The 18,237-nt window shown below is 36.7% G+C and overlaps 1 protein-coding gene across 1 annotated transcript; it reads right to left on the reverse strand.

Moving 5' to 3' along the window:
* Nucleotides 1–1,187: 1,187 nt before the first annotated feature.
* On the reverse strand, nt 1,188–17,886 carry LOC124160686 (lipase maturation factor 2-like). Its single transcript, XM_046536661.1, has 11 exons — nt 17,683–17,886; nt 17,279–17,459; nt 14,573–14,674; nt 12,967–13,166; nt 12,698–12,876; nt 12,175–12,295; nt 11,886–12,026; nt 10,024–10,232; nt 9,183–9,438; nt 8,478–8,694; nt 1,188–5,653 (listed from the first exon to the last, which is right to left on the reverse strand). Exons 1-11 carry the CDS (start codon nt 17,774–17,776, stop codon nt 5,356–5,358), a joined length of 1,998 nt encoding a protein of 665 aa, XP_046392617.1. The 5' UTR covers nt 17,777–17,886; the 3' UTR covers nt 1,188–5,355.
* Between the last annotated feature and the right edge of the window lie 351 nt (nt 17,887–18,237).

Below are 18,237 nucleotides of genomic sequence, written 5' to 3' on the forward strand. Positions count from 1 at the left end.
GTATGTGGTGAAACTTAAATTTCTGACGCATGTGTATGTAATTGAATTGCATCAAACCCAGAAGCCAAATACTTTTTCCATCGTATTTTTTTTAATCAATGCACATAACAATTTCTAAAATCAAGCCCTCATGAAAATTTTAGGTGTAGTCTGTAGTAGTACAAATAATATCCACTTATCAGCTGTGCCCTACAGAGACCAATAATAATAATTTTATTCGCCTTGAGAAATGGTATAAACCATTGAAGCAATGTTTTTCTCAACCCCTATCTTGGATTGGAATGTCATGGGAGCAGTTGATCACAGGTTAAAATACTTGGAGTTTTTTTAACATAATTTGCGAGTCATGCAGAAAATAGGAGCAGGACCACTATCACTCCATTTATGATTGCACCAGAAGACCCTTAGGAAACATGCAGTCAGTAGGGGATCCAGGATAGGGACTAAATGTAGTGGGCGTCGGAAAAAATTACCATTCTATCTAGTGTAAATTGGATACCCAAGGGGAGGGGCTAGAGCCCCCTTAGACCTTCATAGATCTGCCACTTCTCTGGTTAACTCACGCATTCCTTCAGGATAATAGCCAAGTCAGCAGTAAAATAATTGCCATTACCAAATCTAGCCGGTTAGAAGCCCAAAAGTTTATTTCAGCTTATCCACCAGGAAAATTTGCAGTCAATAAGTAGCTGTTTGGGCCCGTCACATAATTGGTTCCAACAGGGTTATTGATGTGATACTCTTCCCCTTATTATGTACCACCTACCTGAGTAGGTACTCTTTTTGTTGCTATGAATGTATGACAGGCTGCTGTGAATGTATCTTTTCTTCCTCCCTGCCATGCTCTCAGCCAAGGCTGTTTCAATATACATATATCGAGATGGCTTTAACTCAGCCCTTTCACAGCATGTGATGGGTAGGTTTCGGAAGAGTGAGCTGCGGCTGAAGGGTTAATAGAATAGATGACCCTATAAGTAGCAATTATTGCTCCCGCTGCAAGCCCAACAGTAGAGACCATTGGAGCACTTAAGTAGGTATTTCCTCATTAAAGCTATAAATATTGAAAGGGAAAAGCTTTTCTGTTATCTTGGGCTATTCCATTTTGTCCACTTAACTGAACAAAAGTAGTCATAGTAACTTGTGCTCCACAAACCAATTATACTTTGTCGTGTTGTATGAAAACATGCAAGTCTTTGTTAGCAATTTTATTAACTAAATACATGTATAAAATCCAAACAACCAGCTTTACATTAAGCAGCAGTTTCATAGTAACAATACGCTATAACAGAACTGCAAAAAATACAAGAACTCTACAATTACATGCAAGTAATTTGTACCAGTAGTTTATTTGACCCATCAATAAGTCCTATTCAAAGATAACCAATAAAAAAAAACATTAAAGTTCCAGAATGCTTCAGAAAATTCATATCCCTTGAATCTCATCTGCTCAAATTCACTAAAACTCACTGTTAAGCAGCTATTTAACGTAAAATCACATTAGAGAATGATGAATATTAGTATTGCATTTGAAAAGTTTGTTCAGAATGTGAATTATAACGGCAAACAAATAGACAATATTCTTGAATACCAAAGCCCTAGCATAATATCTATTTAACTGTTTGGAATTCAAAGAAATTACTTGATTCCTACTCATCCTCAATTCCACCTTTGGAAGGCTGATATACATAAATGCATAACATGACAATACTGATGAATATTACTGGTAGCACAACCTAAGAGGCTACAATTTGTAGGAGTACACTTTCACCTAATGCATATTTTCCAATCCATAGCACTACAAGAAACGTATGGAATTTTGATGAAATGCATGCATGATTTTTCCAATACTTAATCTAAGCAGCAACAAATAAGGCATAAAAGAGAGAGCATGTACTTGTGAACTAAACAAAATATGGCATATCACCAACCACAAGAATGAGGTTTAAATCATCATGAAGGCCTTATTGAAGGTTAAATCTACATATAATTAAGTGTTACACCAAATTTAATTTTTTTTTAAATTTTCCATAGAGTAAAGAGATAGTGGATTTTTAGTGAAATGAAGGACATAATGAAGACTAGAATTTAAAACTCATTGTAGGTACATCACTTTAATATAAAAATGAGGTAGGGGGCATCTGACAATGACTCTGCGGATAGTCAAGTTTACGAGGAAGTCAATTGTTCATCCAGAAAACAATTTTTTAAATGTACAGATTGAAATAATAATTTAAAAAAGTGACTTACTGCTAAAAGAAAACTGCTGATCAAGAATTTTAAATTAACGATAACACAATCACTTACTTGAAGTTCAAGCCAGTTTTCAACAAACAGTTAATTTACTGAGTACATTAAAATAAGGACAGTATTACTGGTAAACACCCCCATAGCTTTCCTGAATCCTCATCCATAATCATTAAATCCTCTACATTTCTCAACAAAAAATATTCGAGCTAAGTTGCCACTTCAAAATGCTATACAGCAATAATACAAGAACTTTTTTTTTTTCAAATTCATACATATACATACAGTAATCCCTCACAGAACACGATAAATTTGTTATGGAACAAAGAGAAATTATGCCTAACGAGTTGAAGAGACTCAGAAATGCATGTTAATTTTACTATCCATTATCAGCCTGTCTTCTCCATTGCTTTTTTCTTCAAATAACAAGAGCTTTTACCATTTATAACTTTAATCTCCCAAGTAATCACAGCTCCAATTTAATTCAATAAATGATACAAAAATCACCTTTCCTGAAAATGTGAATAGCATCCATGACTACTCAACATTTTCCCTCTCATAGGCTTCTCTCTTAGATAAGAGTGAAAAGTTTCTTTCACCAGCAAGAATTAAATCTATGCTTGCCATACAGTCAATCATCAATTGGTAGCTTAAGCCAATGCACATAGAATGTAATCCATTCCCATTACATTTTTAATTGGACAGGCATACTAATTAACTAACCTTTCTTCAGAACCATTTAAGACTGAGTCAAAAGAAAACAAATGCATTCTTATAATCATGCATAAAATTTATATTTTTAGGGCTCTAAGAACTGTATCATGTCTACGACCATGGTCAGGCCTTGCCCAATGGAGAAAGACAGAAGTACAAATAACTCTTCGTCAAATATTTATGGAGAGTCCAAACTGACAAGACATACTCTCATTCCTGAGAGTAAGCCAAGCACCGAGATGAAGTACAGAAAACTATGCAACCAATCATATCACCGGGTTCCCACGCAAAGTAAGTTTATGAAATTCAGTTTTTTCCAGGTTTTCACGGTCTAAATGTCATCAAATTCATGGTTTGTTGATAATCCATTTTAGGCAGAAACATTAAACATGTAACAATCACCGGTCGCACATCAACTAAAAATTTAACAAACGCAACAGACGCTGTGAATGCAAATGCAGCAATGAAAGTGCTATTTCTCCTAATGTCACATATCGTCGGCAAAATTCAGCTCCGGTTGTGAGTGGGAAAATGGAGGGGCCAGGGAAGTTGAGAAGTGTCTGAATTTTCCCCAGGGTTAATGACCACTTTGGTTACCAGACTTCCGGCTTTAATACAGGCTCAAGGTCGTCATGGCACACGGACCAATAATTGCACTTAGAATATACATGTGCAGGAAAATGCCAGGACAGTGTCTGTGTGTGAGCTTGTAATATGATCGACATATCCATTTTTCTTTTGGTCCGTAAATCATAGTTATGAAATCAATTTTGAGAGATTTTTAAGGTTTTATGACAAATTTCACGGCTGTTTCCAGGTTTTTTCATGGCAAGCAAAATTCAAGGCTTATTCACAGTCGAGTGGGAACCCTGTATCATCTTCTGCAGGTGCATGTGCTCCTGGGCCAAATGCCTAGCAGTTCAGGTGTCTCATTAAGCAGATGTGATCCTTGGATAATCAATGAGGTCCGAGTTTTACTCCTGTTATGTGAGGGTCTACAGTATATATTTATTGGTGAATGTAGCTCTGGTGACCATGTTAAAAAAGTTTTTAATTTTTCATACCAAAATTAACCACTGCATAAATGATTACATTAGAAAGAAATAAAAAATGCAGGCAAATACAGTGTTCACATAAAGAGTAAATTAAATAAAGTACTTTAAATAAATTCACACAAATACAATATTATTAGCTGAATTAAAAAAAATAACATCAACAGATCTATCACTGGATCCCAGTGAATTTTTGCCATTGGAGAAAACATTAGTCATCCCAACATGAATTTAAACAAAATGTGCAAGATAAATATCACCGATAAATCACAATTTTTACACAATTCTAAAAAATACAGACTTATTTCCATTAACTGCTGGAATAAATTCAAAATTATTACAAAAAAGCAAGCTAGATCCTCATGAGAACTTCTAAAAAATTACTTTATAAAAGAAAATAGAAACTGAACTCTTCAAATACATTTTATGACACACGAGCCTAAAATCCAAGATCTAACACATACAAAACATTAAAAGCACAAAATACACCGAAATCATCCGAAACAAGACCACAGCATTTTCCATCAAATTTTATCAGAATATATTATAGCTCTCATCTCATATGTGATTAATTCAAACCAGTCTACAATAAATCATTTAAAATTAATGCATCCCAAGCAGATCAATCCTTAGCAAAAACCATTATCCAACAGTGAATATTGTTTGAGATATGTAATACAAGAAAGATCCCAGAGAACATTTCTGGACCCAAAAGTAAGAGAATAACTCATTCATTAGAAGAATAAAAATTGACCTCACGAAGTGATTCTGGTCTCTCCACAGTGACAGAGAAAGAGTAAAAATGGATTCCATGCATTTAAAAAATTGTTATCTAAGTGAAACAAACCATTTCAGATCCAAAAAATATTGAAAATACATCGATTTAGGCAACTATAAGCAGCTTGTGTTCTCCAATTCACATTTTTTTTGGCATTTATTCCAATCCAATAGTTGTGAGGTATTGATTCAACTTTTAAAATAACCTACCGCTAAACCTACAGGAGAGAATGAAAAGCTTAAGTACCTACTAATTCTTAACAATCTTAAATTACCACCATACAAATCTAATTGAGGTCAAATTAAGCTTGACACAGTTGAATTTGAAAGATATTTCCTAGATATTAGAATGTTAGCATCACAGTAGATTTGCCTGCATGGCCAAACAAGTGGAATCACTTGATTAACAAGTATGTATGACAAAATGCAGTTCAAACCACCTGGAAGAAAACCATCAATTAGTTGAGTTACACACAGCACTGAAATTCTTGAGGTGAAAAATAAATTCGATCTTGTAAACAGCAAATAATATGAAGGCAGATTGTTACACTTGGACGTTCCCTTGGATGACTTAAATTCGCCTTGTGAACGCGATCACACAGCCTGCCGAGAATAAAGACCACAAGAAAATCGATGCCTCCACCTGAGCTATGAGGGATCGTAAGAATTTGAGGAAAGATATCAACCAGGTGTTGGTCCAAAGGTCCTTCTTCCGGTCTTTGCCTTTGCCTCTTAGTCCAGCAGAGCTCGGAGCATCCTGTCCAATGATCTTAAGCTTTTTGAGGTAATCCAAGAGAGGTGGGTGATCTTTGGAGAATATTGGGAAGTATTCCTCAATACGCTCACGGCGCCACCAAGACGGTGAGGACCTATAACGATAAATAAAATCCATAAGTAAGAAGATGAGGGAGAAGACGAAAGACTTGATTTCTGTCATCATGGAAAGAAGACCTTCTGATCTCAATACAACTGCAATTTAAGGGGATGGGCACAAATTATGTCTACATGAGTACCGTCACAGAAATCAGCAATTCAATTTCATTTAAAAATGAGTCAGTATTGCAACACAAATACAAATAGATGTAGCGAGACAGAGCTCAGAATGTATTAACTTGCTGTCGGTAGGGAGGGATATGAAAATTTTTAGATGTAATCAATGCTATTATTCATTTTAATATTGGAAATTTTAAACACTTATGTTACCACACGTGATTTAACATTTCAGAAAATATCTTCAATGATCAGCATGGGTAAAATACGAAAGGATTTTAGAGAGGAAGATCATGCCTGACTCAGCCAACTCCACCACTCTACGTATACTAGCACACCAAATGGACACACTTTCTTAAGCAATGCTCGGGTGTGATATCAGTTTTCATTAGCATCTAGATTCATGGTGATCCCAAGGCTTGGAAATGAGCTGCACAAAGTGGATGACATCAAGAACTTCTAGACAGCAAGGTTTAACTTTTTTCCGCAATGTTGCCTTCCTTTGGTGGAATTCTTCTACAATAGGCTTACAGAAACTCTAACAGGCATGCCACAACCTGTGACTTATGAATCCCAGATGACTTCTGTGAGGAAAATGACTCATTATAGTGCTAACGCAAACACAAGCGCTCCCTGTAGAAAAAATTATTTCTTCTGCTTTTCCTAGGGGACCAACCAACCAACACAAACAAATCACTCATTTAAGCACTACCCTCGCTACAAGCCATAGTCTCTAAAGTCGATTCTACTATAATTCCTTAGCTGCCTAAAACTTACTGCCCCTCATGGTTCCTTATTTCAGCTGCATTAGACCTAGGATGACCTCGCACAGTAGTGGGCTTGTGTGTGAGTGCATACAGGCATGCATGGGGATGGGACTTGGCTGTTAACTCTTTTTTTAACAGGACAGTACTAGTCCGAACGGTAAAATGGATAACTTGGATCAAATGGTAAAATACCCAATGAATTATGAAACTTAAATGCAAATTACATCAATGTTAAAAAAAAGTTTGTGACTCTTTTAAGGAATGAAAATAATTTCCTGAAATATTCAATCCATTTATTAAAAATGTACCGATTTATATTTTCCCACATGAAGCCAAATTAAAATTAGTACAATTCACACAAGCTAATTTTGATTATATGTAGTACATTAATAATTATCAATACACAAAGATGAAAAGGATATACAGTGAGTCCTCGTTCTACGTCACCCCGTTTAACGTCATTTCGCGATAACGTCACGAAAATTTTGAGACCGTCATTTGTTTATCGCACCTTTGCTTCGCGATAACGTCAGGTCTGGTCAGGTCTTTTAAATTTCGCTCGAGAAAAAATGCGAAGCGGCGGGCGTTGCAGGTTGTTCGTTTTGTGGGCGGTAATACAGTCAGTCTAAACGAAGTGTAAAACAGTGTGTTTAATGTCAATTTCGATTACGTTTATAGCAAATTTTCTGCTAAATGAATTTTTAGGTAGGTGCGCAAATGTTAAGTGCGTAAATGTCAAGTAAAGTTTTAGCAAATTTTACTTGACATAACGGTTTTCTGGAACCTGAAAAGTGATTTCTAGGAATTTATCCGTGTAGAACTCGGAGTATTTGTCGTCACTTTTTCGCCGTGTTCTCAATAATCTTGGTTCCTGTAACTGCGACGATGTTTCAGCGATGATGATGCCCAGGCGACGCTCGAACGGGTGACCACCATAGCGAAGCCGAAAAAACAAATGTGGGAAGATACAAAAATGGAGAAGGATGTACGTCGCTGCTGGTATTGCCGTCGATGAAGACAGGGACTCGTATTTATGCCATAGTTTGGCATTCCCATCGTAAAAAATGGCCCAAATATGATACGCTAAAATTTTTTCGCATAGGAATAGGGTGGTTTCCTATTATTTTTTTATTGCCTTAATCGAAAGATTATTACTCCTGGAGTACACATTTCACACTTTTAGATTTTTAAATGATAATATCTATTTTTCGCGATTAAATGAAAAGTGAAAATTTTCAAGCGCGCGAAAACGCGACGCATTAGTAGGAATGATGGGAAATCTCTCCGTACGTCGTATTTCTGGTTCCCCCTCCGCCCGGTGAGGTGACCTTGAGGCGAGGCTTAGCGCTGATACGTCGCAGGCTGCCAGCGGGTAGCCTAGTGCCCTGCCACCTGGTAGCGCTTGGCTTAAATAAGGATTATTAATACCTTATCAAACGAGGAAAACTTTCCGACCTTAGCCAGTTTTAATAAGTGATTATTAAGACATGTTTCCCTGAGCTCTGCGCCTCATGCATGCATTGGTAACCTCAGACGATGTATAACTCCTATCTTCTCCTATACAAACTAGGTCCCTGTGACGTCACGTGGAGTGGCATCGCATGGGCGCCAATCTGGCCCTTTTCAAATGAGGATAAAAATGGACCATTGCCATTCTTCTAAACCGGCATTTATAAAACGAAATAATTTGTATATTATGAATACACTAATGGTGGGTAACGAATCGCAATTATTGCCTTTTGTTTTCTTTGATGAAGGAAACTACCCTATTGTGAGGTCTAGGAACCGATATTCACTTTTTACATTGTTCCTTATGGGATATTGTGCTTCGATTAACGTCATTTCGTTTATTGTCACATTTTTCAGGAACGGTAAGTGACGTTAAACGAGGACTCACTGTACTGAAAATTAATTCAAAATAGAGTAAAACACTTACTTCTGTGACCAAGGAGTGTAATGATAATGATACAAGCTGGCACGAATATACTTTGGAGGACCTTTAGGGAAAGGATTTCGGGAAGTGTCCATCAGCTGAAGAACTTCCGGCTGCCCATTTACCAGACGGTATGCCAAGCTGAGAATCCATGGATTTTGATTATAGGTCTGGAGGGCAGCAAACCACATCTGCCAATCTAGCCTAGGCTGGTGAGGAGCTGTAAAATGATACATATACACGCATGGTATGAAAGGCATTAAAACATCCAATCTATTAAAATGCTATTGGTTGGCTTAAAGGCTTAAAGTTGGTTTATTAAACTAAATAGATAGCCACCAACTCCACACAGTCAGTGCCTTCATATGAATACAAATATGGAGATGTTGGGAATAGCCCTTGAACCTCAATAGTCTTATATGATAGCCGATTCATCAATTTTTAAGCATGTCTATTCAAATGAAGTCCATTTAATGGTTTTGGCTATTTTATTAAAAATGGATACAAAAAATTCCAAATGTTCACACACACCAGTGCCCTATGACTGAAACATTAGCAAATGACAGAAAAACCAAAATCATTAACGTTTACTTTATTGTGATGACCAGTGGAATGCAACCAAGTACACTTTATGCCAGTAAAAAAATCATCCTATTATTCTAAATAAATATAAAAATGCATAAAAAAGGTAACATGCATGATACTGACCAACAAAAGGCAGAGAGCTATTTACATCCCCAGGCTTGTAGAGGAAATTATACTCTTTCCATGGTCCATCAATGGATTGGGATCCTTCAATGATGACTTCTGGACGTCCTCCCACACCAGTCATTCTTCTAAAAAGCCCATATGGATTGCTTATTTGGAAGGGTTCAACTCGTGAGTGCCAATGCCTCAACAACAAAGAAACAGTGCTATTTGCTGAACTTTGCAGGACAGGTGGATGAATGGAAGCTAGAGGTACCTGCAGGATTAAAATATGAGTAATTGAGCTATCCTGATGAAATGAATTAAAATTAAGGGTTATTTTACAAATTGGTATTATTTTCATTTTATTTATTCAAATTTAAGAATAACCAATGAACTGAACAGGGATACCAGGGTTCCCACGCTAACTAAATTATGAAATTCATGTTTTTTTCCAGGTTTTATTGGTCTAAATGTTGTCAAATTCACGGTCAGATGAGAAGCCATTTAGGCAGAAATAGTTATCTCGAAGCTATCACCAGCCGCACATTTAACATATGCAACAGATGCAGTGAATGCAAATGCAGCAATGAAAGTTCTATCTGTTACGACGTCACCCATCGTTAGTAAAATTCAGGGCTGCCTAGAGGTAGTGAGTGGGAAAATGGAGGGAGCAGGGTTGCAGGGAACTGAAGAAGTGTCTGATTTTTCAACAGAGTTAAGGAACACTTCAGTTACCAGTCTTCACATCTAGTAATTACTTAAGAAGTAGCAGTTAAGTAAATATTTCGTACCATGAATTTTTAAAATAATAGGACATGACTCACAATCAGCCTAGAGTAGATTGAAGATAAATACTAACCAGAGATACTGAGAACAGGAACACAGCCACAGCTACATAGAATAATGTTGAAAAAAAATTGGTAACTCTGGAAAAGAAGCGGTTGGGGCCATCTATTATTGCTGCAGTGACTGCTTCAGCAGAATTTAGAGCCAAAGGCAAAGCTCCCAGAAGCATTGCAGCAGGGACAGCTTTTCCAAGGGCACGTTCGAATTCTTCCTTGGTGAAGGCTACAACATAAAAATACCAAAATTATTTGGAAGCTCTAAAAATATTGCATTGAGATCAAAATACAGCAGAAACACTGATTTAAGACAGGTGCAAATATTCACCATTACAAACATTCTATGAGAGAATGAGTATGGAGAATACTTTAACAAATTCAAAATTTCACATGCAAACATGAATGTAGACAGAAAAAGGTGTCTACCACCCACTTTGTATCTTGGATTTTGATAGCATTTGGAGAAAATGGACCAAGATAGAAATGACCTTCCTACTACAGGATTTCCACTCTTACTAAATCATAACATTCACGGCTTTGTCCAGGTTTTCAAGGTCTAAATGTCCTCAAATTCATGGTCTGTAGATACGGCAATTTAGACAGAAATATCGATCACGCAACAATCAATGGATGCAAGTAAGATGATGCATGATGATAAGTAAAAATGTAACAAATGCAACAGATGCCATGAATGCAAACACAGCAATAAAAGTGCTATCTCTCATGACTTCACCTATCGATTGCAAAATTCAGTTTCGGCTATAGGTTGTGAGTGGAAAAATGGAGGGAGTAGGGCGACAGGGAAGTCAGTGTCTGATTTTTCACTAAGGTAAATGAAAACTTTGCCGTCTACCTTTTCTTCCAATCGCAGGCTTAAGGTCAATGCGTCGTCATGGCACGGAGACCAATAATTGTGCTTCAAATACACGTGTACAGATAAATGCATTGACATGTCTGCACGTGACTCAGTCTTGAAACATGATAAAAATACAGGCATCCCCCGAGTTACGTAAGAGATGCGTTCCGGCAGACTATGCGTAAGTCGAAATTTACGTAAGTCGAACCTTTGCGTTGGCGCTTCAGAGATTGCTGTATAACAAGTTGTATCGTAAAGAAATGAGCGCAACCACATACGCCACCACATCCATCGCTAGAACTGCAAATTTTCACGTTGATTGCTGACTTGGGATTTATAAGCGATTTTTCTACAGAAATTAATGAAATTTCCTTCGAGGAATGACAAAAATGGGTCACTTTGTTATTTTTAGCACGTAAAAAACTCGATAACTATTCGATATTTTTTCTACCATAGGTTGTACGAGCGAATATCTACTTCTTCGCGCTCGCATTCGAAAATTAACGTAATCATTTGAAATACGGTTATCGCTTACGTAAGTACGGATTTACGTAAGTCGAGACATACGTAACTCGGGGGATGCCTGTATCGATTTTTTTTGATCTGTCAATCATAGTTCTACAATCAAATTTCAGAGATTTTTAAGTTTTTATGACGAAATTCATAACTATTTCCACGTTTTTTCACGGTAGATGAAATTCAAGGCCTGCTCATGTTTTCAAGGTTTAGTGGGAGCCCTCCAACCCTCCTTTCCCCGGGTGGGACCATCCGGGCCTCGGTGGCGGTGGGGTAAAGGCCTCATCTGCCAAACTGTAGGTCGAGGGTTCGAATCCTGCCTGGGTAGGTGATCCCTATCCAGGGCATGGATGTTAGCGTTGTACTACGTAATTTTGGAAATCCTCGTTGAAAAAGGCCGTTATGTGATGTTTACAGGGATGTTGATAATAAATAAATAAATAAAAAGCTATGCAATCATGATTAACTTTGAAAATTTAGTGATTTTTAGAAAAAAATATTACTTACTTGTATCAGATACAATAGTGTACTTATCAGTGACACGGAGAGCAAACAGTACTTTCACAAAATACAGTAGGACTGCATACACTCCCAAGTGTACCAATTTTGCAAGAATGGTGAGGAACCAACTACTCTCAGATGATCGACCTGGAAACGGTAATTATCAAAGAATTGTAAATATACTTAAGCATCAAAAAAACAAATACCACAGCAATGGATGTGTATGATTTATATACATAACTTTTGTAAAAATGGGCATTTAATCATTAAAAAAAAAAAATTAAATTTGACGTACCTTTCCCCTTCCTTTTTGTGAAGAAAAAGTTGTCGTTAAGAAGTGAAATGCAGAGAACCATAGTCAACAGGTTAAAGAAATTGTAATTTCCAGTGATGATAATGCAGAGCTGGAGAAATATCTGTTAATAAACAGGTTATATTACAATAGTTACAATAGCTTTCGGCTTTTCTTAGTTTTCCATAAACAGTGGCTTATCAAAATTTGAACATATAATATACTGAATCAAAATTCACACACAGCATCATGACTCTACAATTTAGGGTAGTAAAAAACAATAAATATCATGCAAATGCCAGTTATTGCCAGAGCTAGCCCCCTTTCTTCCTTAAGGTGTCATTAACAAAACAAATGCTGTAAGAATTAAGGATCCTGGATATACATAGTGGCAATCCAAACACTGACTCACAAAGGCAAGAATCATTGGCTTTCTTTGCAATGCAGATGAATATGTCCACACCTCTTAAGTCAGATTTCCAAGGAATAAACTATGCATTACGGAACGGTGAAAAAATATACTTACTTGCAAATAAAATGCCGTGACACGGACAGCACTTAAGGGAAAAAAGAAAAGGAAGGGAACAGCCACTTCAATAACATGCGATCCAATCATGGAGATCTTCAGAAACCACTCTGGTAGGTGGTGTGCATACCAAGCCACAGGGGTTGGGATGCACTGAGATTCAAAGTGCACTGAGAGAGCTACAAATATAGACAATTAAAAAAAAATATAAAATGAGGTATATCCTTCATAGAGCAACATTACAAAATATAAAGTGAAGAAATAATTACCTTTCATTGACCACCACACAGGGCAACCACTGGTAAACTTCACAACACCAGATGAGAACATTAGCCGGAAGAGAAGCCACCGTACAAGTTGAAATGTGACTGGATTTTGATATAACTGACTTCTGTTCTTTCCAGGCTTCACATAAACCAGTGGTGCCACAAATATTGTAATGAAACCAGCTTCCAGCAAAAGGATATCCCTAAGAAAAAATTGATAGGTTAAATATAGACCTAACAAGGCATGAAACCATTCAAATGCCAAATATTACGCAAGCAGTGATGATTCTTCTAATATACGACTTGAATCAAATGACTGAGTAGTGGTACATAATGACCTAGCTCGACGCACCCGAACACTCAAGAATACTACTGCTATTACCCTAAATATTATATCACCTTCTTTGACTCATCCCCCTGTCCACATATCACCATAGCCACTGACAATTAGCTAGTCTCCATTCCCAATTGAAAAACTTGCATATATATGGAGGGCATTAAATTCATAAAAGTCAAGGAGGGAAATATCAATCCACTGTATCAAAATCTTCAATATTTGATTGGATTACTAAAAATTCTCAACATAGAATGAGCCATAAACATACATAGGATCATAGTGGGCTCTTCTGACATCAAGTTCGGGATACGTAAGGCAATGGAGAAAATTTTTTTCATTTCCTACGGTATTATTTTCTGGGGTGACAGTTGCAATAGCACTGAGATATTTATTCTACAAAAGAAAGCCTTGAGAATTATGTTAAATTTCCAAATAAAGAATCTTGTCGGCCTCACTTTGAAACACACAAAATATTGACTGTAACATCCCTCTACATTCCGACTTTAATGGTATTTATAAAAAAGCGTGTAAATTTTCTCCCAAAAAATGCGGACTACCATTCGCATATGACAAGAACAAAAGACTACCTGCATGTTCTTCCTAGAAAGACAAAAAGGAGTAGTGAAGGTCCTCTCCATAAGGGAACAAAACTTTATAACCTTCTACCAGAACAACTAAGAAATTTATCATCAATTGAACTCTTTAAAGTGAATCGCAAAAGATACCTAATTGTAATTAAAAATACCTTGTATAGTGTTGATGAATATATGAACTATTGTAAAGAAAACATTTGTAAACATATTCTATGAGCAGTGCTTGTACTTAAAATTTTTCGCTGTGACAAATGTGACTTTCAAAATGTATACTTTTTTATGTGAATGTTACCTGATATATCATCCCATGTTATTCATCAGTGTATTGTATCGACAAAGCCTATACCAATTACTAATCTGTATTGGTTCTCTTGGCTAATAAAATTATTATTATTATTATATGATTGGCAAATTTGTTTCTGATCAGTTACACAGCAGTTAAACAAATTTACCCTCCATAACAAAGAAATGAAGAAAATCTAGACAAAATAGATCTCCCACAATGATAGTACATATTTAAATACCAAGGAAGCATTTGTGCTTGGCAAGAGAATATTACTGTAATTTTATCCCATGTTTTCATGATCATTATTTTTTTGTTACAACATGTATGAAGGCATTTTTAAAAGAAGATTTTGCAACATCAGTCAACACACATTATTGTGCTCTAAAAACTTACCACTGGAACCACATAAAAGTTTGGCCAACTTGATACAATGAGAAGTACAGAGCCCACATAAGTGAAAACATCATAGCATTACAACACTTCTGGGAAACCATCCTGAAATAAATGAAAGTGTAATTATTTATCAGCAGAGGGAATCAAACCATTTTTTTTCTTTCAGCATTGCAGAAACAAAATGAATCAACAGCTACATTATTTTAGGGACATTAATCATGCATTTTTTTACGGACTCCTCCACATCCCCTCCGCAAAGTGGCCTGGGATAGGAACTGGCCAGTGTGCCTTGAATATTTTAATTTCAAACGCTCGGCTCGGCCCAAAATGAGATTACCCTCACCTATCCAAATAACCTTTGAGTGGAATCACAGAGTAAGTGAAATAATAATGACTTTTGCCTACATTTTCATCACCAAAAATTCTAATACAGGATATATTGCTAGTGCTCAACCATTTGTATTCGTCTAGATTATTTAATTTGAAATTTCTAGGGAGTTCAGAGTCGACCCTTGTCCATTTGTAGTTGACGTAGAATTTATACTGGATATGGGTCTATTCTACATACCCATTAAATATTGAGATGATAGCATGTTCGTTTCAGGACATGCAAACATCAGTCACTACACTAAATACAACCAGCTGAGTGAGAGCAATGCATCCTAACATAAGTAGGGTGGATAGGCATTTGAAGGAGTTGACTGGAAGCTTAGGCCATTTTCCTGGGACTAAGAAGGGAGAGGAAGATAGAAACCCAGGAACATCATAATCGACTGCTCTTGATGGAAGGTTTCAAAAGGGCTAAAGTCTAAAGCACTATTAGATGAGTGGGTCCACAAACCACTCAAGAAGTTTCTGTAAAATCTTTGTCACTGCCGGATTTGAACCCAAGCCAATAGGGTGGGTAGTCAACTAACAGGTCACCATATTAAAGTGATCTCTTGCATCTTCTTAAACTATCTATAAAAAACCAATTACATCTAACTTTATCCAAATCACTTTCAACCTAATCACATATCACAAGAAAACTTAAAACACCCCCAAATAGTTTCATGCTAAATAGTTCAGCTACAAAAGATTCTCTTCCTCATCTCACTTATTGTGAATTCAAATTACTTGGGTCTTGGGCCTACAATTAGAAGGGGTGGAGGCAGAGCTGATTTATCATGATTATTTTTTTAACAGTCCAAACCCAGGGTAAGAGCGTTCACCTGAAGAGATGCGATTCGAATTTGTACCCAGAACAACAGTGCTCTACCCCAAAGGGGAAGAGTCAAGGATAAGTTTTAGGAGATAGCCTTGGCTCGTTATCCTCCAAAAGTAACTCCCAAAAGGCATCCCATTTAGAAATTAACTGGCAACCATCTTGCTCAACCCCACTAAACCATTATACCTAGAATAAGATTGGGCATGTTCATTGTGGATAGGAAACAAAATCCTAACAACAGGTTTAGGCTCATTCTGGGTCAAATCATTCCATTGTGCTTGGGCTTTACGCAGCATCAGGAGTACCATTTCCATTTCAACAGCTGAGTCATCCATCATCATTGGAACACGAGTAATCATCTAAAAATGATGACGATAAAGAGCAATCCATCTATTGAATGCCAGTAGTAATGGAATAATTATCATAGTGTGAATTTCAAAGACTTCAAGGACATTGTGGTAAGTAATTATAAGAAGCTTGATATATACAACAGATGACCAATTATACTTATCATACCATTCCTTTCTCTCACTTCAAACACAAAACAGTCACACAGCCAACTCGTGATTTAAAGCCTGAGTATGTGATATATTAACCATTATGTGTGTCAGCAAGGATAATTTAGGTGGACTCAAACATGTAACATGTATAAATGCACATACGAAATCAGAGCAAGATCTATCTTCTCGTCATGCATTTGTATAAGTTGGGAGGTTACATGTTTCATTTTCACATATGTAAATTTAAAATGTGTTAATGAAACGTGAATCCAGGCCATCGTCTAACAGCATTGGGCAGACAATTAGTAAATCAAGGACTGGCTGGCAAAAGAAAAAAGGCTACTTTAATGCATGGTGGAAAAACTAAAAAATGAAAAAAAACTTGCTCTTCCATCTAGGCAGGGGGTAAATGAAAAACCTGAGCAGAAATTGAGCAAAATACGGCTGATTTAAATCTACTTTGCCTAACGAGCTCTGAAAGATTACAGGAACATATAAATGGAAACTTGTCTTGAAATAAAAATGAGGTCAGGAGGTTACTTTCAGTGAAGATCATGGAGGGGTATACGCATAGACATTTCATTTATTTAATACATATATGCAAACATTCTGCATAATTTCTTGGTTTCCGAAAATAGTCTAAGCTTTATCAGAAATATTATGTTTTCGAGCAGATAGAAGAAGCTGTACCAACACCTAAACGGTAACTGGATGGTAAGTTTAAGGGTAACAGGTGAGACGGTAATGACTTTTTCACGGAATAATACCCGAACGACATTTTGAAAAGCCGACGTTTGGCTTGTTTCCCCCAACGTCGGCCTTCCATTCCCTATCCCAGCTGTCACCCTATGAACAAGTCATCCACTCCATTCACCGGGATATCACTTCCTACCAGAACTACTAGAGATTAAATACATGTAAGCGCATTACAGCTTTTTCAGAAAATGAATGCGCTCACACAAACAGATAACTAATTTACTATCACTAAGGATCACTAACCCTAAAAATGCTAATGTCACTCCCACGATGCCTAAAACATCCATCATATACTCAGTATCAAGTCCTAAATAGGGTGCAAACCACAATAAAGTGGGCTTCGATAAGAATTTCGCCAACACTCCATTTGACTTGCTTTCCATTTGAGTTCTCGCTGGAAGCAGGCCATTATTGCCATAAAGTCCTGCAACAAAGAGATTAAATAAGAATTCGATGCCATAAGAAATGCTCTCAAGCGGTTCCACGAATAGAAATCCAAGACCACCTCAAAGATCATACAATGCAATATATTACGGCAGAAACGTAATCGCTCGCTTAATACATAATAATTAAGTTGTAAAGTTCAGTATATTATTAGAATAACATATAATAATCCGAAATTACGAAAAATCAACTATGACACTCACCGGGTATTTGAACGTAGAGCGATGCAAACGCAAATAAATACACGACGCTGATCCCTCTAAGATAGAGGTTTCTCGTATAAACGATTGAAACCATGCTATCAAATATTTTATTTTGGATCGCCCGAAACCATTTACAGAAATAATTCAATTACAGTTTCCCACGCACACATCAGACACTTGCCACCAGTCGCCACCGCCAACATGAACGTCTGCACGCCACTTCAAGGTTACCAACTTACCATGAAGATGACAACTGATACCCTGATTATGTTATGCGAGAAGAAAAAAAAGTACCTTCCCATAATTGACCGCAATGCTGTAATGCATAGCATGTATCGGACGCAAGACAAATAAGTAGTCTAGAAAGAGAGTAATTGCGTTTTCTATAAGTGCAACAATTCATGAACGTCAAATTTTATTTTTGCAAAGTCCCACACTGATTTTTGAATTAGAAGCGAAACTCGCCTAAACAAGTCGCAATTCCGGATAAAAAGCCTACTAATGTTTTAGAAACCACCTCATTTCTGCATTTTAATGAGATATTTTAAATGAATG

This window comes from Ischnura elegans, chromosome 6, assembly GCF_921293095.1.
Source record: "Ischnura elegans chromosome 6, ioIscEleg1.1, whole genome shotgun sequence".
Lineage (NCBI taxonomy): Eukaryota > Metazoa > Arthropoda > Insecta > Odonata > Coenagrionidae > Ischnura > Ischnura elegans.